We start from the raw sequence: 23,436 nt of genomic DNA, 5'->3' as shown, positions 1-23,436 counted from the left end.
CTCAAAACACAAATAAGCATCTTTCAAGATGCTTATTCTCTGAGCTAGCCCCAGTCCTGCTTCTTCTCACTCAATAGCCCTAAAAACTATTAAGCAACAGCAGAGGGGAACTGCAAGAAGAAAGTGTTTCCAGGCTTTAAGGAAAAAAAAAAAAAAAAAAAAAAAAAAAAAAAAGATTAGAGTGAGAACCTCGGGAACCAATTCCCTCTAAAGCAAATGGAAAGATGCAAACATAGTAATGTACAAGTGCAAGATTCTGTTTGATTTACACCATTGGAGAGAATTGGGATCAATATCTCAGTTCAACAGCAATCTGTTAATGAGCCAAAGGAGGGAAAGGTTGTAGCATCACGAATTAAAAAATAATAATCTCTCAAGCTTAATATCAGCAAAGATGATTATTTTCTTTGATTTGTCAAACTAATTGAAAATAGCTTTATAGTTCGCGGATGATTAATTAGGAGCCAACAAGATCTCCATTTGCATCTCAGTAATTCTTCACTGTGCTTTATTTCAACATTTAGTCTTTATGTTTAGAATATTCCTTGAGAAAGCAAAAAGGTGATTAACACAAGATTTGAAATGTGTGCCATTTGTTCTGACTGTTTTTTACACATTTTTGTCAACAGAGTCAAAAGGAAAGAATATACAACATTACAAAACGATTACTGCCTGTTCCGCTTACATCTGCTAAATCCTCCTTTGTGATAGAGGTATTTTAACTAGGTTCGTTTTGAAACAGAGAAGAAAAAGACTGAATAAGGGCAAATGCTCTCCCATTCCTACAGCTCTCCCAAATCAAATGAATATTGAACGCGTGTATAATCACCTTGAAAAGTTTCAAAGCTCTCCTTTCTCGTATGAAACAGTCTTACTCCTGCAAAGATGGTCCCATGACACTGGTACCCTTAAGAGATTCTGTCCCAGGAACAAAGGGGTTCCAAATACCATCTGAAAGATACGTTATTTTCAAGTCACATATACTGAGGTTGTTAATTTGGAGTTGTTGTTATTTTGTTGGGGCTTTTTTTTTGTTTTGGCTTGTTGGTTGGTTTGTCCTGTTTTATCATTTTCTCACAGCCTTGGCATCATCTTATCACATCATCCTCAAGTCTCCAGCAAAGGGATTGAGATGATAAGAAATTTAACCCTTCATTTGTAAAGTAAATGTCTAGTTCCTACAATGGTTTAAAGAAGCTGGATGTGTAAATACCAAAGACTAAAAGAAGAACTGACTCCTGAGGATTAAACCATCAGAAATCAAATCATAAGAGCCAAGCATTTCTACTAACAGTAATGTAATATAATGTAGTAATATAACCTGTATTATTATGAAGAAATCTTTCATGGAAAAGACTAGCTGGTAGCTTTTGAATTTTGGGAATTGTCCTCTGTCTACCATCAAATCCATCCTTTCGTAACAAGTTCTTCTTATTCCTGCCAGCACAGGGCTTGGTTTATCACAATGTCACATCAAGAACTTGATTTCAGAACACCAAATTAAACCTGTGAGTACTCAGTGTCTCCCTTCCAAAGTCTTAAGGCCTTTGCTAACACTACTCCAAAAGTAGCCAGCATCATAACGACCCTGTCATTTCTTTGCACTTTCTCCCAGTCCCAAACCAATCCCTGTCACAAGAGTGTCACCATGGTGGCCACAGTGAATTGAGACCAAAAGGGACCCATTCCACAAGGGAAGAGGAAGACCAACGAGAGACAATAGGGTTACACTGACAGTCCATTTATCTGGAGGTGCTGATTTTTTCCTTTGTCTTGATAGATATTTTTTTTTTTCTGAGTTTCTGTTTCAGGGTTGGTTTTTTTGTTTTTTTGTTTTTGTCAAGTCATCATAAGTACTGAGTTACCCATTAGCAGGAGTGAAAAAAGACACACATTCCCGCACCCATGGAAACTATGCAAGAAGTACAATCAAAACAAATTCAAAAAACAAAATTAATGGAGAAAGAAAAACATTCCCTTTCCAACCCCCAAGCACAAAACACTTTTAAGTCAACAGAATTGAATCTAGTTTATTCTCAAAAAAAAAAAAAAAAAAAGAGGAAAAAATATGAAAACAAAACAAAAATAAAAGCAGGTCTTATCACTAGCAGTAAATAAATTTGTACAACCATTCAGTCTGTATAATAGGATGAAATAAATCTACATCTTTCTTATTTTGGTGCATTGAATTATACATACAAACAACAATTACAGGAACTTGTTCACAATGCGTATAGACCTGGAGAATGGCTATCCAAAAACCCCTTGTTGGCAATGTCCGCATGTTAACACTGATTGCCTGACACCATTGGTACTTCCTATGTAAAGGGCCCATGGCCCAAAATGAATGATCTCCCTACAGGTTTTATTTATTTAGTTAGTTAGTTAGTTAGTTAGTTAATGCATCAAAACCGTTCTAGCCAGCCCCCTCCCCTCTCCCAGAAATGAAGAAGAAACAAAACAAAACAAAAAAGAAAATTAAAATAAAATAAAAGGAGAAGACATGACTGGCAGTTGGTCCATTTGTTCATTAAGACCGCGTTTCCTCTTGGTCTGCATTGTTTGTTTTTCTGGTTTTTAAATTGTCCTCCCGTCGTCTTTTTTTTTTCTTTTCCTTTAAAAAAAAATCTCTCAGAGTCCTTCATGCCTTTTTCTTCGCAGCTCTCCAGATGCAATAAAGTCTTCCTCAAATGTACAGTATTTCTTACAATATAAGTTATATGCAATGTTCAGCATTTTTTATTTTACTTTATTTTGTTCACAGCACTAGAGATCCTGTTCAATAGGGAATGCGAGTTCTGAATGGCTTATTCACAAATGGTATCCAGATTCAGCGGGTAAGAATACATAGATGCCATAGTGAGTTCCTTTAAAAAGTGGCAAACATCACTTTTTTTAAACTTTTTTTTTCTTTTTTCCTTTTTTCTTTTTTTTTTCCGTTTTTGTGCTTTTTGTAGTTTTTTTCTTTTTTTATTATTATTTTTTTCATTCTTATGCCTTCAAATAACATATTTATTTTTATTCTTTTTATTCTTTTTTTTTTTCTTTTTTCCCCCTCCCATTTGATTTGGGACATCATACCCATAACCACGCGCCTGCAAAAATGCAAGTATATAAAGTAAATCTCATTTTGAGACCGTAGGCATTCAGCAGGGGAGTCTCTCACTAACCCATGGCAGTGACCATGCTGGAGGGATGGTGAGGTCCAAAGGAGAGGCTGGATGGAGGATGCATCGGTGTCGGTGTAGTCAGCATGTGGCTGGAGTGACTGAAGGGTGAAATGTGGCTGATAGAGGACATGTGTCTGGAGAGGGCGGCGGGGTTAAAGGAGCTGCTCTTGGGAAAGTCTTCGAGGTTGTCATGGACCTTTTTGCACTTTTTGGATTTGCTAGACATTTTTCGGTTTCTGGTCTGAATTCCTTCTTTCTTCATAGTCAGGGGTCTGTTAATCTAAACAAAAATAAATTATTTTTTTGTGTGCTTCCATCTCTTCTCCCCAGATCACTGTGGGATTCATGCACCCTATGCCACGGGATATGCCCAGGTCCAGCCGAACATCCAGCAGCCCCCTCTTCCTGCATAGCTCACACACCCCCAAAATTCAAATCAGGGCCAGAACCACCCCTGGGAACTGCAGAAAATTCCAGGTTGGATTGAAATTTGTAGAGATGGGAAGACAGAAAAGCACAGAGCCTCACAGGAGCAAAGCATACCCAAATAACTTGTAGCGGCTGAAAAATTTCAGCTATCTGCACATAAGGTAATTGCAGCGTGTTTAGGAATGAGACCAAACATTATCACCTTGAAATATTCCCTGCAGACACCATCTCACCCCCAGGCTCCCTGACTGATCTAAAACCATTAGTGACAGCAGCTGCTGGGATTTCAGTGCTACTAGGGGTCTCAAACTCTCCCAGGGGCTCAAACTCTTCATAAGACTGACAGGTATTTTGTATTACTCATACTTTTTAAGAAAGGTTTTTGCAACAGTTGGGAAGCATGCATAAAAACCCTTAAAAATCTGTGCTTGGGCAGTGACATGGGTCTCACAGTGGCTCCTCTGCAGAATCCCACCCATGGCAGAAGTCAAAACCCCATAGCACTGAACACTGCTTCTTGCAATAAATGTGGGTGCTGATGGAGAAAAGGGAGAAAAAAATGGATCCACTGTCCACTGAGAACTACAAGGCCAATGGAAGGAGGTTCCTGCAAGGATCCTGATCAGATTTTGATTCGTAAGATCTTCAGTCAGTGCAGGGAACAAAGCACATCCTTCTTTGAGATCACAGAATAGTTTAGCTGCTTGCTTATCGGTGCCTTTCCCCACACATATGAGAACCATTCTGTGAGTTCTCTCCCTAAGGAGGGAGGGATACAATAGCTCCCTGTTATATGCAGGGACAGAGGCATGGGGAGAGGAAAGACAGTCCCAAAAGTTCGTCATCTCGTTCTGAATTAGTGACCCCAGGCTCTCCACACCAGCAGTGATGAGAAATTTCACCTCGCCCTAAAAAATGGGCAATTGAAAGTCTGATTACCTCTGGATAAAGGCAGCCAGTGGAAGCAGCCCAGCTTGCTAGCAGCTGAAGGTATGCCAGCCCATGTGCAGAACCACAGCAGCCTTGGGGCAGCAGCAAGCCAAAACCTCAAATGTCATAGGCTTTAAATACAATATCATCCTTCTCCTTGACTTCCTGTCTTCATGGGATACACATACAAGGGAAGCCCTTTGCTTCAGCCTGTGATGGGAAAGCATTGCCTGCCTATTTCCAGTCACCCAGCAGGGATTTCTTGCCCGTGTTCAAAAGGCAAAAGGTGAACCCCACTGGGGAGCAATGTCACAGCAGATCTGGAGATCCTGATCTCCAATAAGAACAGCTCAGATCTGGGGAGACATACACAAATCCCTGCCTCCCCCGCTCATAATGAGGATTTGAACCATGATATGAAGTCTCAAGGGCATCCAGATTGGATTTCCGGGTAAAGCAGCAAACACAAGCTGAGGACCTGGTGGTGGCAAAACTGCACCAGCCTCATGCTGTGCTGGCTCTTGGAGTGTCCTTCAGAACACTGATCACCTCCTTAAAGTAGTATCTTTCATGCTTTGTTCAACTGCTAAGAACAGATCCTCATAGACTGTCATGTGAGCCTAAAGGATGGGAATATGAGTTTTGCTCAGGATGCACTGAAACAGTTTGCCCAGAGAAGTGGAGGATACTCTGTCCGTGGTGACATTCAAGGTCAAGATGGATGGAGCTCTGGGCAACCTTATCTGCCTTACATGACCCTATCCATTGCAGAGGAGTTGGAACAGATGACCTTTAAAGTTTCTTTCCAACTCAAACAATTCCATGATTCTATGATAAGCTATAGCCAGCCCTGCAACTGGGGTCAAGGTGCCATTCCAACTGATAGCATCATCCTGCTGTACTTGGCCTCACCCTCTTGCCAGGTATTTGACCCAAAGAGATAAGCACTCAGACAAATATCAAGAGAGGGAGACCAGAACAGCCACAACAGCAAGCCAGAAACATTTTCCACTGACTTCTAAGATTAAACACAGCAAAGTTAAAGGGGTCCCCGAAACATCAAAGGCACAAATCCATATCTGTTTCTGGGGGAGAGAAATGAGAGACCTGGAGGGAAGACCTTTCACATGAAAATTCATTGTGATAAAAATGACAAACACATGCTAAATTAAAATTAAACCACCCCAAAGCATGTATATGAAATTCATTAATTTCAGATGGAGCTAATTAATTATGGGCAGGAGTTACGTTCTTTGTTGTATCATATGCAAAACACTGACTGCTCTGCTCTTGGGACACTTCACTCTACCTTTGGATATTGTGTAACAAAGGTCGCTTTTGAGGACTTTTGCCAAAATCATTGATATCTTCCTCGTTTCTATGGGTGCAAGACAGTGTGCTGCATACCTCCAGCAAGGTACAAGCACTCCCACCTATCTCTGAAGTGAGCAAAGGCTGATCACACTTCTAAGAAGGACTGAAATAGCAAGGACAAGAACCCCACATTCAACAGATCAAATCCAGGGGATAGTCATAGACATTATAGGTCTGATCTTGCTCTGACTGAAGACAAAGGGATTTTGCCACTGACCTCAATAAGGTCCTGTCACTGAAGCGGATTTATCCTTTAGACATAGTCATTACAATGTTGGGTTAATCTTCCAGACTGGCTGTATCTTAAAGAACACTCTGGGATGCCACAGGATGAAAGGCGTCACATCAATGTGAAATATTAGTCATTCTTAATACTGGTGTTAATGGAGCCTGCTCTTGTTGAAGTCAATTGGAAAAATGTCAGCAACTCCACTAAATGTACCCCAAGACTATTATAATCATTGCTTATATCCTACTGACAAATGGGTTCACTTCAGCTGCGGGAATCAACAGTAAAACAAACTGATATCACTCATTAAAAAAAAAAAAAAAAAAATATTGAAAGAATGTTAGTATTATTTACTGCAATCCTTCCTGATGTAGGCTTGAAACGCAGACACGTTTTATCTTCAGATCAATCCATTAAAATACCCTAATGATCTGAAGGTCCTAGGAAAACTCATTAAACCGAAAGAAAAGACAAAAGGAGGAAAGGTAGAGGAAACTAAAAGAGTAAAGGCTTTCCTACTAGCCTAAATCAGAACGAAAGCATCTTCTGAGTAGCCAAAAGACTTCTGCAGTCATTGACACATCTGCACAGACACTCTGCTGCTCAAAAGGGAAATGCTATGGTGAGCCTGTACGCATTTCCAGCACCTCTCCTGGTGGAGATCCAACACAGAGACAAACACAAAAAAGTAGCAGGACCACCAGCTACATGAAAAGGTCTTGCACTTTAAAATACCAAACCGATTTCCAACAGCCTAGGAAATTTGTCTATGATCAACCACAAAACTTCATCCCTGCTTTGAGTTGACTAAAGTCAGTTAGAACAGCTCACCTCCTAGCAGCCAAAAACAGAAGAAAACTTCACGACGCTACCATTGCCTTATCACCAGTCACAAAAAAATTTAAAACATAAAGTCACTCACATACAATTTATAAAGCAGAGTGTGGCCTTCACAGCTACACACCTTGTAAGCCGCATTGGGCTGCAGAATAATGCCTCAGTACCGTGCCCTTGTAAAGCTTTAAAGCTGTGAGAGTGGTATTTTCAAGGATGATCTGCAGTGATGTTGCTAATTTTTCACTGTAGTTATAATTAAGCATCATCCAGTAGCAAAAATTAAAAAAAGAAAAAAGAGGAAGAAAAATCTACCTATTCATAGTCAGATTTTAGTATCCTTGCCTAGTTCTATCATAGTACTCTAGGGAGTATCACTTAAGCAGGTCCCATCAGTGGAGCTGCTCTTAAGGCAAGATACTACTTGACTTTGGTAAGTAGCTGCACTGAGCTTTTCAGAAGCTGACGGTGTTTTTAATGAGTATGAAAACAGTTCCAATCTGCTCAAGGCCTGCCCTATGTCACAGATTTCACCAACATCCCTAAACAATGGATCAGGGGGTCGGTTCAGGCCAACTAGTTTCACAAAGTTAGTGTTAAAAAGAAAAGGAGAGAGGGAGCAGGTGCTCGTTCCTGGAGAACTCCAGCTTTCAGCTGCCTTAGGGGGAATTCCTCTAGTCTGACAGCTACAGTGCAGATCCACATGAACTTAACATTCTGTCTCCATTTCTAGACACAGGGAGAAACTGTACAGTCTTCAGGGCTATAAATGATCTCATCTAAACGCAGACATCTTCACCAAGTCCAACTAATGTTACCTGAGGTGAGACTATTCCCATTCAAGAGCTTTGCTGCAGCACAAGGGGAACAACTCAGGTAGAGGAGTCCCTACTGCTTGTATCCACGCTAGATGATTAAAATCATAGAATTCCTTAAGTTGGAAGAGAATTTAAAGCTCATCCAGTTCCAACCCCCGCTATGATCTGGCTACCACCCACCAGATCAGGCTGCCCACAGCCCCAAGCCAACCCGGCCTTGAGCACCTTCAGGAACGAGGCACCTACAACTTCTCGGGTAACCCGGTGCCTCATCACCATCTAAGCGAAGTCCTAACATCAGTAGCTACACTGCTACAATGACAACAGCACACAAAAATATATTCCTTCACTGAAGATAGCTGACCTGGTTGCCTTCCTGCCATAAAAATAGCAAGCTAAGTATTTTCTTATGATACTCTGAGTTTTCACTCCTCGTGCCTGTCCAACCCTTCTGCTTGCAGTGATCACACAGAGAGTCTGATGACAACCTTTGTTTGCTACAAAGGGCTCGAAGGGTGCTGAGATGCTCGCCCACTAAAGGGTAAACACATTTTCCTTTTTTCCAAGAGAGAGATGCCTCTCACAGAACAGGTGAAAAATTAGCCTAGTTGGGTTTTCTTTTTTTCTTCCTATTTAATCCAAACTTGTTTACTCATCTCAAAAAAACAAAGAGCTTGAAATAACAAGGGACAGAGACACCACCAGATTTGGCTGCCCCATGAAACCCAATCCATCTTTGATGTGCATGTGTGGGTAGACATCAGGGTAAAACATAGCCTGAGATTTCTACGTCAAACATAAAGCAAACGACCACTAGGAAAAAAAAAAAAGTTAAAGCACAGAAATTGGAAGTCTTTTCCTTCTTCTGACATAATAATTATTCTAATGTCACACGTAGAATGAGAGTAACAGGAGTAGCCTTAAGACTCCTGTATTAGCAGTATTATTTGGTAGAAGACTTTTCAGATCCCTTTAGCTCTTTCCCTAGGGCACATATCCCTGGTTTCTGCAATCTGGCTTTGCATGGAGGTATTAGATTAAATCTTCCAGCCAGTTCATTTCATTACGTTTCTCATTCCTTTCCATGACAGATGCCTTAAAATTCATATCACAGGTTTAGCATACTCTACGACCCACTAACTAAATCAAGTCCCTTTTTGTTTAGGAATCGCTTGCGTCAAATGGGGCAACAAGAGACCTAAATAAATCACCTCTAGGGACTGGCAGAGGGACGGGACAAAGATAGCCACAAACCCAGGAAAGATCTAAATAGTCACTGGCACATTTTGCTTTTTTGGCGGAGTTTGTGTTTGCTGGAGGAACCAAGCTGTGCGTAGAAGGGGTATCAGTTTGCAGGATGGTGTGTTGTCTTTTCCAGCACGCTGAGCCCAATCCGCAGTGGATAACATGTCTCTCTGTTGATCCAGCCCTCCTTCCTTGGCTCAGGCATGGGACAGCTCTAACATTACCCACTGACAGTCCTGTTTTTTACCTTCCCAAGTCAGATCAACTACATTTAAGAGGACACTCTCTCATTGCTTCAAAACTTAAGGTTCCCAAAGGGATCCCCAAAGGGATAGAGGAAGTCTCAGCACCACCCGAGACTGGATGTCGTAGAGTCATAGAATCGTTTGAGTCAGAAGGGACCTTTCAAGGTCACCTAGTCCAACTCACGTGCAATGAACAGACACCTACAGCAAATCCCGAAGCCAAGGAAGAGTTTGAGCCACCCGAGAGTGGAAATCCTCAAACCAAGGAAGACTTTGGACCACCCAAGACTATAAATCCTCATACTAAGGAAGACTTTGAGCATGGAAGGGGAGGCCCTGCTACCGCGCGTTACCGTCACACTTACATTGTGCAGCTTGTAGTAGAGCCCACAGGCATTACAGACAGGATCGCCGTTGGCATTTCTCCTCCACAGGGTGGTGGTGGTGGTCTGACAGTTAGCGCAGGACGTGCCCGCCCTCCTGGCTGCAGACTGCGGGAACGGGTGGGACAAGAAGAGATAGAAAAAAAAGCATTAAAAAGATGCCATCAGCAAAATCGCTGAGAAAGAAAACATCAACCACACAAGACTGACGCACAGCAGCAGAGGCCTACAGAAACTGGCTTGTGAGAACAAATAATAATTCTGGCAAAAAGTCCCCGAGGTACTTTAATCCCAAATTATATACGAACTGAATCAGGTGCCAAAGGGCATCCTAAAAGTGAGTGCTAAACCTCTGATAGAGCTCATCAAAATAAGCAACGCTGGCACAGCCCATTCCAGAGGGGAAAATATTATTTAAATGCCAACATGTCTTTCCATCTTAATTCTCTCAGACCCCCCAGGGATCTAATTCTGCAGTCAGGGCCTGAACCAGCAATTGCTGGAGTCAATGGCATGAGTCACGATGGCTTCAGCCAGTGCCGGATGAGACCCACGCCATGCTCAGTGGGCAGCTGCTCGCTGGATCTGACAGCAAGCACGGCCCCATCCCATAAGTTCAGCTCTGCTTCAAAGGATACAGGCTCCAGATCGGAAATAACTGCGGCAAAGAGCGAGAATCCCAACTTTTTAATTACACCCTTCTGCAGCCTCAAACTTCATGTTTATTTAAGGACTGGTAATGAGGTTGAAAGAAGAATTTACCATTTCATAAAAAGGGAGGAACAAAAAAAAAAAAAAAGAGTATATGTGTCAAGGTGTATAAAGAAGCTTTTTTGTTAGCTGTGATAATGATTTAGGAAAGCCAAATTCAGCCAAGTCGCTTCCCATTCACATGCATGAATTCGTGCTTATCATTTAAAAACTCTGTAACTTTGGCAAACAAATTGTCCTTCTGCCACTGAGGGAGGAAAAGGAGTTTGCAGACTTTCATATGAATGCGCATGCATGCTTGCATGCGTGCAAGTGCCTACAGCTCCTAAAAAAGATCTTTAGATCCCACTCCTATCTCTTCTTCATCAACATGACACAGTCCCAGAGCTCTGATTTCATCCCGATGCACCGCTTTCAATGGGACTGCTCATGTGCTTAAAGTTAAAACATGTGCTTAAACGATTTGCCAGATCATAGCAATGCTTGGCACCTTGCAGAACTGAGCCTTTAATGCTCTCTTTTGTGCTCTTACTGTTTCAAATTTACCCCTCACCCCACTCAGCCGCACACTGTAGCACGTCCAACATTTAAAAAAAAAAAAAAAATACCACATCTTTGGAGACTGTACAGCAAACCCAAAATGCAAACATGGACACTGGCACAGCGCTAGCATTAATACCAACTCTTGTTAGGTCATGTTGCAATTTTAATCATAATTGAATGTGGCGTAGGTGGAGAGAGGACGGGTTGGTTTTGTTTTAGATAGAGTAGGAATTTTTTTTTTCTTTTTTAATTACACACACACAAAAAAGGACTATCTGAAAAAATAAATCACACTGTGCCCACAAGCATTAAGAAGAATTGCAGAATGCCCAGTCTGACAACAAGAGGCTCTTACCAGGCAGCACGAAAAGTATTCTGCCTGCAAAAAAAGAAACCATCTGAAGAAGTTGAGGCACCCCACCACCAAAAGCAGAGCCTATCGGACAAGTTTGCACACAGAGGCCTTTATCCCGTCCTTCTCTGGACTCTGCCACGGCTCCAGATTTGGTTCCCATTCAAATCACCAGGTTGATGGACATACCTGCTCACAGAGCTGCACACCCACCACAACCCAGGGGCCAGGCATAGGTGGCTCGGAGGCTGGCATGACTCTCTGTGGCAGCTTTGAATTTATCAGACCCAAAAATCAAGCCTAAGGAAATTTCTTAAAACCAGCGATATTTGACTCAGCCCACACAGGGGAAACATCCCCTTTGAAGACATTTGGGGTTTCAACACTGCTCACCATAATTTCTCGGATGGTAAATGTGTTTAAAGGTATGCCTCATCCCAACTACCTTTTCAGGATCTCAAGCAAATTCTCACCTGCTAATTTTAAATATACCAATAAATCACTATGTTCATTATCTTCCCTAAAACCTAATCCATCTGTCACATTTTCTCTACAAAACCTTGGCGTTGTTATCTAAATATTTTAAGCCCTGCACTCTTTTCGTCCCAGACCGTAGCTTTCATTCTGTGCTAATTTAGACCAGAGACAGCAACAGCGGGCAGGAAATAATGAATAATAACACTATTTTCAAAGCTCCGAGCAATGGGACTGACACTCATCACCAACCCAATCGTGTCCATGTCAGTAATGGGATGACTACAGTCACACTATCATCTACAGGACCAGAGCTGGTTGAGCAAAGACACAACTTCATGCTGGAAGTGCTGACAGTGATGGAAAGGTGGAACCAAGGAAGGTGCAGAAGGAGGAACTCAGTGCTGATAAACATGCTTAAGGGTTGGTTTTGGTGCCTACATTTACGCGGAGTATCCAAAAAGCTGCAAGGGACAGTTTCCTAAAATCATATTGCATGTGTCAAATCCCTCTGAGAAACCAGCCATTATTCTTCCAAAACCAGTACGGACATAGAAACAGAGAGCTCTGCATCCATGTTGGCAATGAAAGAAGAAAATTCAAAGGAAGACTTTGTCTCAGCCAGGGGCCATGAAGGAGCTACCATGGCCTTGGATGGGAGCACTCTCCAAGAGTGCCAAAACCTCCAGATTCACAGCTTTCCCCTCAAAACAAAGTAGAGCTGCTTGAACCTCCTCAGCCTGCAAAGTTCATCCCATCATTCCCCATAAATTCAGCCCTACAAAGACTCCCATTGAATTTAATGAAGCTTGGGTTCCCAGCATCTAGGGATTTATTTGACTTCTCTATCCAGCCCATCGGAGTCCTGTCATTAGCTACAGTGCACTGGGATCAGAGCCTACAAAACCAGCCCAAGGTCACACAGGAAACTTGTGGCAGAGCAAGAGGTGCACACCTCTGCTCCCAGCCCGCTCACCTCCCAGAGCCGGGAGGATCATTCAAACCACAGACATGCATGCTTCCACATCCTTGCACAAAGAGATGCAAATGCAGAAGGTCTTGATGCATTCTGATTTTTTTCTTTTTGAGAGGGTTAGCAAGAAAAATAGAAGTAAATGGTGTTAGAAACATTTTCCTTTTTCAGACAGTGATGAAAAAAAACAAAAGGATAATAAAAAAATCTGAAGTTCTCATTTAGCAAATGCTGCATGCAAAGAACAGGAACTTTTTTGTAACTCAGACTTCAGCTAAAATGCCCAAGATAGGAATGATTTTGCAAGACCAGGTCTTTCTTTACGTTTTTCATTCTTTTTTTTCTTTCTTTTTTTTCCCCCAAGAGTGACCTTTCAAAATGTATTTATTTATATATTCCATTTTACATGTGCCGAGCTTGGGGTAATTCGGGACATTCTTTCATGGTTCCATCAGACACTTTGTGAAAGCTCTACCCCCTTTCCAGCCGCTTTCCTATCCTGCCTCCCCCTCTGCTTGTTTGGATACGCTCAAGCTCCTGTGTGTTTGGGCTGGGGAAACAGAGCTGTTGTTTATGAGTTATCTCCAGGGCTCAGATATCCGGCAGCTTTTTCCTAGGAAGTTGACTTTACACATAAAGAGAGAACGAGGGAAAAAAAAAGAAAAAGAAAACGAGGTATGTGTGCTTAAGACAGAAGGGCTGGCGGGAAGGAGCAGAAGAGAACAAGAGAGTTGTCCAAAAAAAATTAAAAATCCCAATCCGTACTTCCCTCCCTAGAAAGCCTTTCCTTTTTCCTAACGAGGCTGTGAAAGATGAGCCTGAGCCAAAGGAGACCAACATTTTTGTTATAAGGGAAAAACACTGAAAGTCTGTCCCCAAGCACACATCGCAGAGCTCCACACCAGCACTGTCCCAGTCAGTCCATCAGCCCCAAAACACCACGGGGATGCACAAGTTGCTTTTCCTCCACCTTCCATTTTTAATCCTAATGTGACCAAATGTGCCTTGATTCAAAACATTCAATAACTTCCCAGGCAGGGAACATATTTTTTCCCCCACTTGATATATTTTTCCCCTTGTGGTTTGCCTGATTATTTGCCAAATAGACTTCAATGCATTTATTAGCCATGCCCACAGCTTCCAGACCTTTTTGTGGCTTCCAGGTGAATTCATAAATAGATCACTGGGGATGCTATAACGTATCGCCTGTATATATTACGGTCCTGAGGCCTGAAACTATTATTTCACCATTACTCCAAATAGTTACCCATGCATTTCACTTTCCTCCAGCTTGTGTGGTTGTGAGTGCACACTCAGTTTTGCACCCTCACACACTTTGCCATGCCCTACATTGAGATGGCAATGAGATGGCGACAGTGGCAGTGCTGAGGAACAAGTGACCCTGCTCAGATTCCTTCTGTGTTACCACCAGCCAACAGGAATGGAAAACACACAGAAAGAAATTTTCAGCTTCGTTCTCCTGTTATCTCTTTGGTCAACGGGAAATGTCTTTAGATAGAGCTTTCACTCTTGGGTCACCATCCAGGTGCGCTGTGCAGAGGCTGCCACCCTATTGCAACCTGGGAGAAAACTCAGTCCTGGCTTACAGAAACCTCTCGATCTTGATTTTTTTTAAACCTGTATCATGTTTGCAATAGGAATAGACAACTGAGGCCCACAGCGCGTGGGATCATCTCCCTGAGCATCCTCCATCCCAGCACTCAGACACAGTGCATCCACTTTTTGCAGCTGAATGAGCTTTCCCTCTCCATCCCAAGCTGCAAACAAGAAACAAAAGTGGCAGGAGAAAACAAATTATATACAATAAAATAAAACCACTCACCAGCCTTCTCTTGGGTTTGATCAGGGGTCGGTTCTGCCCATTCATTTTGTGATACAGTCCACAGGCGTTACACAAGTAGTGCCCGGTGCCGTCTCTTCTCCACAGAGGGGTTGAGGTAGCCCCACAATTTACACACTCCCTGCCTTCTGGAAACAAGAGAGCACATAGTTCACTTAGGGAAAACAGTGGTGAAAGAGGATAGAGAAATCTCCCCCCTGCCCCAGAATAACTCCAAAAGGCACTGTCTGTCCTCTCCGAGCTCAGGATGCCCAAGAGCCCAAGGTCATGGTTAAGAGACAGAGGTAGGGGACTATCAGTCCTCATGGGGTCTGATCCTCCTCCACCACCCCAATCCTGACACCTCACGTCTCCTATGCTCTTTAAGAAGAGGTAGGTGATGGTGACAGCCCCCACCAAAACCCCCCGGCAGCTCAGGAGTTCCCTGGAGCTCTCCCCCGCACATGGGTCCCTCTTGATGAGAGGAAGATGAGGAGCTGGTGGGTCTCTGTCACCCCTTGAGTTAGAAAAAAAGGGGCCTATGACCCTCCTGAGACAGATGGATGCCAAATATATGTCCACAAACACCTTCCTAATGCATATGTGGACCCTGGGTTCACTCCTTGAGCATCACCCTGGTTCCCAGTGGGGTGCATGAGCCAGAGTGCTCTTCCTTTGGTCTCAGATCAAACTCCCAAAATAATCACGGCCCAAGCACCAGAACATCTCTCCAGCCCTAGTCAATCCATAGTCACTGGGCCAGTACCCACTATCGATTTGTTTGCAATTTAGCTTTCACTGCTTAGCCAGCGGGGCTGCAGAAATCCTTCTGTCTTCCTCACTATACGTACAGATCATGCCCAATATTTGGGACACTGAACAGTTTAAAGTCTTTTCCATCTTCTACTCCTCCTTTTCGGCACCCTTCTGTCTCAGTTACGAGTGGACTCCCCCAGCCCACTGGCTCCCAGGATTTAGGGGACACACAGTACCTCCCAGCTACTGACAGAGTGAGTGGTTTCATGTTGTTGTTATTTTATTTCTTGCACCTAAAGGCACTCCCAGCCCATCTGAAAGCAGCAGAAACACTCAGCTGGCCGAAGCAGAACTAACCCAGCTCAGCAGTGGGTTCGAGCAAGAAGCACCCGCGCCCTAACCACAAACAGCAGCCGTTTTTCCAGAGCCTTTGTGCTAAACCTCCCTCCCCTGCTCCAAAAAATAATCATAATAATGAAATGTTAATTTGCATCCGTTTCTCCCTCTTTCGTCCTTCGCAAACACCCCCTCCCTTCTTTTCACCCGGACCCATCCCCCTTTGTCTGCGAGCTTCCTAGCTTGCTAAAATCGACTTTAAAAAAAGAAGAAAAAAAAAAAATAGGTGTTGCTCTTGGGGTTGGTTTATCGCAAACCGCAGATGTCTTTCTAGAAGGTAAAGTAACAGAAAGTGGCAAAAGGAAAACAAGAGGAAGGAGGAAGAGGGGGGCAAAACGGTTTGAAAATCCCGCGCAGCCGCTGCCCCGCGGTTCGGGGTGAGGATAAAGCGGAGCCGCAGCGGTCGGGTCGGGTCGGGACCGCTCCCGGAGCTCCCGGGTGGGTTCACTCCGCTCTGGTTAAATGGAGCGGTCGCTCTGAGACCGTTTATGTCTCTGTCCCTCTCTTTTGTTTCACTCCATCTCTCTCTCTCTCTCCTGCTTTCATGTACAAAACACACAGGTCTGAGTTTTTTTGTCACTCTAACCGCATCCGGACTCTATTAAAGTTCCTGGCGCTGGATAAACAATGCAACTGTCGCGTGCAGCAGTCTGAAAATAATTGGATTAGCTCAAACATATCAGCTAAATAGAGACAGTCCCTGCTCAGACAGACAGAGTAAATGTCACCCTGGAAAAACCCTGAAAACTGATCTCATTCATGCCAGGCAACCCTGCAGCAGCCTCCACGGAAAAAAAAAAAAAAAGGGAAAGAGTTTTGACTAATCGCCCTTTCTTCTGCTCATACAGCAGCACCCTTTGGTGCACGCAAAATCCCGACCATCTGGCACAGCCCCGCAGTGTGCGCAGTGCGCCGAGCCCCACCGCGGTGCCTTCGTGCCTTCCCCGGGGTTCTGGGTCCGGTCCGGGGTCGGGCACAGAGCTGGATGGGGCTGGGGGGGTGAGCTCAGGGTAATTCTCCCCCCCCCTCCCTGTTTCCCAGCCTCCCGGCGCCGCATGGGAAGAGGCCCTAGGCTGAGCCGCGCTGGGAAGAGCGGGGCTAAGGGCAGGCGGGGGAAGTTGGCCGGGATTTAAGTAGCATTATTAAAATACGGAGAGATACACTAATGCTGCGGTTCCCTCGGTTTCGCTTCCTCATTAAACGCCCGCAGCTGAGCACAGCAGAGGCGTTTGGGATCGCCCCCGGGGCTGGAGCCCGGCGGGAGGGAAAGGCTCGGGCACAAGGCTCGGGCACAAGGCTCGGGCACAAGGCTCGGGCACAGAGGGAAGGACTTAGCCTAGGGTTAGCATCCCAGAAGGGTAACCTATGAGAAACATTCAACGTTTTTCCTCTCCTTTCCTCGGGAATCAGCCCCCGGGTACACAACCCACACTCCATCCCATCGCTTCCTCTCCCTTCCCCAGCAAACTGGGACGAAGCAGCCAAAAACCCTACCTGTGCTCGACCGCGCTTTCGGTCGTGATTTGCACCCGAACCCGGTAGGCGATCCTCCTAAGAGGCTGCTGGGGGGGAAAAGTCCAGAGCTATATTCGGGGACATACGGTGGGTAAGTAGTGATGGGGTGATGAGCGGAGGAGGTGGCTCCTCCTAACGAGGCCATGCTGCTCCGAGAGTGAGACGACTCCAGCTTCATGGTGTCAGCCAGGGACACCTGATATTTGATGCATTCCTTCTCATCCTGCCGGGTGGAGCCGGTGGAGCCAGGAGTGGAGATGGACGGATCCGGGGACACATCTTTAGGAGGGGTCGGTGGGAAGGTGAAAAGATGCGGGCTGGAGTGACCGGCGGATAAAGTGGAGGAAGAAGCGGGCGGGTAAACGGAGAGGGGTCCCGGCGAGCTGTGATGGATGGAGGTCTTGGAAAAAGGGCTGAGGTTCCAAGGGGAAGCGCTGTGGTGGCTGCTCAGCGCTTTGCTCCCGTCCAGCCACGGCAGCGAGCCGTGCAGCAGAGGGGGCCGGCACACCTGGCTGCCTGCTCGGAGAAAGCACAGCGAGAAAAAGCCGGTTACATTCTCTCTGCCTCCCTACGACCCGCCGGGGGGTGCGGGCTGCAGCCCCGCTCTTTCCTCAGACACTCAGCCAAACTCCTGTGCGAGGGGAGCAGGGGAGAAACCCACCTGGTGCGAACCCCTCGGTGTTTTCCCTTTTAAAATGAAATCCTAAAAGCTGCAATCCTGAAGGATTGGGACCCCCCGAGCGGGGATGTGCTGAGACACAGAGCCCCCCTTTGCCCTCTCCCAGACAACCCCAGGTGGACTTGGAAGTGAAGATCCTGCATGAAATTGCCCAGCCCTCGCTGCAGAAACCATTTCTCTGAGTTGGGAAATAATTTGTCAGGCGTTTTCCGAAAGTAGCCATAGGCTACAAACACTGGGTATATTCTGGCCGAATGAAGAGGACCAGAAGATGCCCAAAAATGTGATTATAACCTTTCTAACCTTCCCAACCAAACTGCTGAACTTTGCAAACTGTCGCAGTTTGCGCTTTCTTCCCCCTACCCCCCCACCCCCCAATCCTTGAGGCTGCACAAAAATATTGGACAGCTTTTGGTGGCAATATGGCACACAGAGAGAGTACCAACCTGAAAAGGAACTCTCTCTCCATCCCCTTCTCACCACTACAAACTCTTCACTGTATATTAAAATACAGACCTGGGCTTTCAGGGAGAAAGAAAACCACTGGGTTTATGCAACTGAACCTTTTGTCACAAATGTTCTGGAGGGATCATAACTCACGTTTTAGCCCTTTCTAAAAAAAAAACATCCAAAGAATCAAATCTACCCAAATCCACAGCAACTTCAGCAAATTGCTAGAAGCTGCAAAACAGTTATTCACCTGGAAGAGAGCAAGGTTATGCCTGCAGTACAGCCTTGAAACACACTGACATCCAGAGAGCCTGAATCTCTCCAGCTATCATGGTATAGAGTGCTAAATATATGGTAGGTGAGATGCAAACACGAATCTATAGAGCCACAAACAGCAAAAGAGCGGGTGCAATGTGGACACATATGTCTATATGTGAGCATGTGCGTGTGCTAGAAAACCTACAGGCTGGTTTTCATTGTACCAGACATTCGTGAACAATACTGAAAGTAACTGCTCAAAAGGAAGGGAAGGTGGGTTATACGAATAGAAAGGGTCAAGATTCATTATCTTCTCCAGGAAGTAGCATAGTAAATAATATTCAGGCTAGATCAGAGAGACCGCAGTTCCACTTTCTGCTGATATATTGGGGGAAAAAAATGAAAAGAGCAGAAAAGAAAGAAAGGACAAAGGCTGCTGATCCTCAGAAATAATTGTTTTAAAGGGACTAATGGCAGAACAAAGCAGTTACTGAGCGGACCTAATGCAGACTCGCACTCAACAAGTAGCTGAGGGCTGGGAGCCCAGCTCGGCTCCATTGCCACTCTCATTCCAACTTCTTCTCCTTGATTTTGGGTTGAGCCTCGGGCTTTTTAGATTCCAACACTTCAGAGAGGTCACTCTCCGGCTGCAGAGCTCAGCGGCTTCTCATTTCCCTGCCTTATTATTATTTTTATTATTATTATTATTATTATTATTATATTATTCCCTAACTTTTAACCATAGAGATAACTCCAGTCACACACCCTGGGTCGCTCTGCTTCATCTCTAAAAAGATGGCACCAAAATATTCATCCCTCCGCAGCCCCAGGCCCCATCGGCTGCAGGTATTTCACCTCCTTCTCTAAAAGCAGTGACCCGGGAGCAACGTTCACATCGTGGATCACCACTTTCCTGCAGGAAAACACCACTGCTCTGCTGCCTGGTTTGGGATCTTCCTTCTGACTTTCTTGTTTTAGCACACGCCATGATGCGGCCCTGGGTGAAACTTTCAAATTGAGCCTAAGAAGCTCCTGAAGTGAGGATGAAATATCCCAAGTGTGAGGACTGCGGGGTCATTCTCACACCCCTGCTCTACGGCTATGCTTCTCGAGAGCAGCGAATGGTGCAAAAGCTAAACACCATGTGAAAACGCCGTTAAGCTAATTAGAGAGAAAAATAGTTGAGCGAAAGAGAAAGGAAAAAAAAAAAAAAAAAAAAGGTAGGTGAAAGAGAAAGAGGAAGAAATAGGGAAAGAGAAGAGGGAAAGAAGGGAAAGAGAGGAGGGGAAGAAGGGAAAGAGATTAAAAACAGAAGTAAAAGAAAGATAGGAAAGAAAGCAAAACAATGGAAAGACAGAAAGAAAAAAGAAATGAAAACGAAAAATAGCCAGGATTGAGCCGTATTTCTAAAAGCCGGCCCCAAAACCCACCCGTGACGTCGTTTCCCGGCCCGCAGGATCGCTGCCGGGGTCTGCCCGACGGCACGGGGCTCGGGGCGGACACTCACCGTGATGGGCCGTCGGATACCGCTGCACGGTGGCTCGCACGGAGTTGCCGTAATACGGAGGCACGGGGTTGCCTTGTCCGTCGATATTAAAAAGTACATCCACTTCCTCGGCGAGAGGATACTGCGTGGGGTCCATGTAGGTATGGCCAAGAGTGGGGTGGTGGGAGTCCGGGTGCTGCCCATTGAGCACGGCCGGGTGGTGGTGGCTCACCCACCGCGGTTGGTCCGTGGAGACCTCCATCTTCCGCGCTCGCTGCTCTTCCTCCTCCTCCTCCTCCTCAGCGAGGCTGGCGACGGGAGGGGGGGGGACGGCTGTGCAGAGTCGGGGTGGGGAAAGAGCTTCGGCGAGGTTGGGGTTGGGTTGGTTTGTAATCGGAGGGAGGAGGGGGGTGGTGGTGAGAAATGATCGGTTCCAAAAAAAATTTTAAAAATAAAAATAAAAAAAAGAAGTGAAAAAGAAAAAAAAATGAAAAATAAGAGAATATACTAAAGGGAAAAAAAAAAAAAAAAAAGGGAAAACAAATTCGGAGGGGGGGGGGGGGGGAAATATCTACGAAGTGAGATCCCCTCTGTATCTTCCGCTCTTTTTGCAGATGTTTCTCTTCTTTGATCACCTGTAACGAGAAAGAGGAAAGAGGAAAAGGGGAAGGAGCAGAGGGAGGGAGAGAGAGGCAGAGAGAAACGTGCTTGAGAAGTTCTGAACTTCAGCACCTGACTTTTTAGGCAGGAGCAAACCCATCCCATCCCTGAGCCAGCCCTGGGAAGCGCCGCTCTGCCCTGGACCCACCTCTCCCAGCGCCTCTTTCTCTTTCACTCTCTCCCCGCCCGGCTCGCAGCGAAGCCCGTGCAGCCGCAGCTCCGACTCCCGCTTCGCTTTTTCTCTCTCTTTTTTTTTTTCTTCTCTCTTTTCCCCCGTTTTTTTTTTTACTTTTCTTCTTTCATTTTCTCTCCTTCCCTCCCCCCTCAACCTTTTTTTTTTTTTTGTAGCCGCTGTTGTTTGTTTGTTTATTTGCTCAATTTGCACCTGAGCAGCTCCAGTGCCTTAAGCCCGGTGAGAACTTGTGCCATTCGCTGCGCCGCAGCCTACGGCCGCTCTGATTGCTCATTAATTATTATGCAACCGGGAAAAGGGAGGAAGAGAGGGGAAAAGAGAGGAAAGGAAAGAAAATAAAAGAGGAGGGGGAAAAGCGATAGAGAAGAAGGTGGGGGTGCGAGGGCAAAAGGAGAAGGAAACAGGAGGGGAAAAAAGAAAAAAAAAAAAAGCCAAGTTGCAAAAGAAATTCCGCACAAACCTTGGTGGAGGAGCAGTGTGTGACCCAGGAGGGATGAAGCTGAAAGTGCCTGATCGGATCGGATTGTGCTCGCTCGCTCTCCCTATTTTTTTTCCTCTTTTTTTTTTTTTTTTTCGCTTTCCTCTCTCTCTCTATTTTTTTTTTTTTTTTTTTTTTTTACAGGGAAGGCATTCTTTCTGAAAGGAGCAGGATGGCGCCAGCCGGCTCAGTGCTTACAGACAGCTGTGGCGAGACGCAACTTAAGGAGGTTCCAGTGTCATAAGCACGGGGGAGGCGGAGCCTGGCCCAGGGTGAGGAGGGGACCGCCAGGGACCGGCCCGGGGCGCACCCGCGCAACTCCGCGCTGCCCCCGCTGCGCACCCGCGCAACTCGGCGGTGGACGACGTAACTTCCACAACTTTTTTTTTTTTCCCCTGTTCTATTCTTTCTTTTTGCACTTTCCCCCCCCCCCCCCATTGGCTATTTTTATTTTTATTTACTCACCCTTTTTTATTTCCCCTTTTTCTTTTTCTTTTTCCTTTTTTATTCTTTATTTTCTCATTTTCTATTTACTTTATCTTCCCATTTATTTATTTCCTTTGTTATTCTTTTTCTTCTCTGCTTTTTTATTTACTTTTTTTTTCATTTTTATATGTTTTCCCTTACTTTTTTTTTTTTTCCCTGCCCTATTACTATTCTTATTTTCAAAAGAAAATAACTTTTCCCACCAGCCACGAAACTCTGGGAGCTGAGAGCGGCGCGGGTGCCGCTCCCGGTAGCTGTGAGCTGCACGGGGGTCGTTTCTCCCGCCTCCCCCCGGCCCGTCCCAGTGGATGCGGAGCTTCAGGACAAGCCGTAGCTCCGGCAGGTGCAACACCTCCGGGAAATAAAGCCGCATCTCCTCGTGCTTAGAGCCGCTCCGGCTCGGGAAAGATTTTTCTTTAAGGACCTGAGCGCCGAGTTTGGAAATAACACAATTTGGGGACGTTTAGTGTTGTTTTGTTGGGGGATTTTGGCTTTTTTTTGTTGTTGTTGTTCCCTTCAAGTTCCAGCGGAGATCTCGGTTCTACAGGAGATCCGATACAGACAGGCAGGGTGTGTCCAGCAGTGGGAAGGGTCCCGGCGGGGCTCGGCGGACGGACCCCGCTGCCCCCCGGGCTCCGCGCCCCGCGGCGCCTCCCTCCTCCCACCGCCCAGCGGGGGCCGCCGCCGCCGCTCTGTCAGCCAATTGGGGGAGAGCAGGAACTGGGGCGCCGGCAGCGAGCCGCGCTGATTGGTTGCCCGCCCGCGCCCCGTCGGCCCGGCCCGGCCGCTGCCTTGAGCCAGGGCATCCCCTAGCGGCCCCGACGTACCGCCGGCACGGCACCGGGCGTGGGATAGGGGCAGGGATGGGAGCGGGGACAGAACCGGGGCCTGAGGTGGATGTGGGGGGAAGCGAGGAGAGAGGAGCGAGAATGTTGGAGGGGTGAGAAGAGAAGGGAAGAGAAGAGAGGAAGAGAAGAGAAGAGAAGAGAAGAGAAGAGAAGAGAAGAGAAGAGAAGAGAAGAGAAGAGAAGAGAAGAGAAGAGAAGAGAAGAGAAGAGAAGAGAAGAGAAGAGAAGAGAAGAGAAGAGAAGAGAAGAGAAGAAGAAGAATATAAGGGAAATGGGAAAAATAGAAGGAAAAGGAAAGAAAAATAGAAGAATATAAGGGAAATGGAAAAAATAGAAGGGAAAGGAAAAGGAAAGAAAAAGGAAAAGCAAAAAAAAAGAAAAAGAAAAACGAAAGAAAAGGAAAGGATAAGAAAGGGGAAGAAAAGAAAAAGGGAAAGGGAAATGGAAAAAAAAAGGAAAGAAAGGGAAAGGAGAGGAAAAGGGAAGAAAAGGAAAAGGGGAAAAGGTGAAAAGGAGAGAAAAGAAAGAAAAGTTAGCAAAAGGAAAAAGGTTTATGGAAAAAAAAAAAAAGTTTTAAAAGGAAAAAGAAAGAAAGAAAGAAATAGAAGTGACTTACAGGGCCGCTCTGAGCGTGCTGTCTCCCCGCGCAGCAGCACGCCAGACTCTACCCGGCTGCCGGAG

General features: G+C 45.4%; 1 protein-coding gene and 1 long non-coding RNA gene across 3 annotated transcripts; one reads left to right on the top strand and one right to left on the bottom strand.

Moving 5' to 3' along the window:
- Positions 1-479: 479 nt before the first annotated feature.
- GATA3 (GATA binding protein 3) lies at positions 480-21,569 on the bottom strand. 2 transcript variants are annotated; one of them, XM_085215587.1, is made up of 6 exons: positions 21,404-21,569; positions 20,112-20,725; positions 17,197-17,733; positions 14,554-14,699; positions 9,640-9,765; positions 480-3,450 (listed from the first exon to the last, which is right to left on the bottom strand). In XM_085215587.1, exons 2-6 carry the CDS (start codon positions 20,350-20,352, stop codon positions 3,166-3,168), a joined length of 1,335 nt encoding a protein of 444 aa, XP_085071713.1. In that variant the 5' UTR covers positions 20,353-20,725; positions 21,404-21,569; the 3' UTR covers positions 480-3,165. The 2 variants fall into 2 exon arrangements, with proteins under 2 accessions (XP_085071713.1, XP_010712946.1); XM_010714644.2 differs by lacking the exon at positions 21,404-21,569 and having other exon boundaries at positions 14,554-14,696; positions 20,112-20,713.
- On the top strand, positions 20,114-21,706 carry LOC146545186 (uncharacterized). Its single transcript, XR_014880861.1, has 3 exons — positions 20,114-20,247; positions 20,705-21,162; positions 21,566-21,706. It is a non-coding gene; the product is annotated as an uncharacterized LOC146545186 (long non-coding RNA).
- The last annotated feature ends 1,730 nt before the right edge of the window (positions 21,707-23,436 follow it).

Source organism: Meleagris gallopavo, chromosome 1 (assembly GCF_905368555.1).
Source record: "Meleagris gallopavo chromosome 1, MGAL_WU_HG_1.1, whole genome shotgun sequence".
In the NCBI taxonomy this organism is placed as follows: domain Eukaryota; kingdom Metazoa; phylum Chordata; class Aves; order Galliformes; family Phasianidae; genus Meleagris; species Meleagris gallopavo.
The sequence above is the reverse complement of the archived record's forward strand: the minus strand, read 5'-3'. Positions and strand labels throughout refer to the sequence as shown.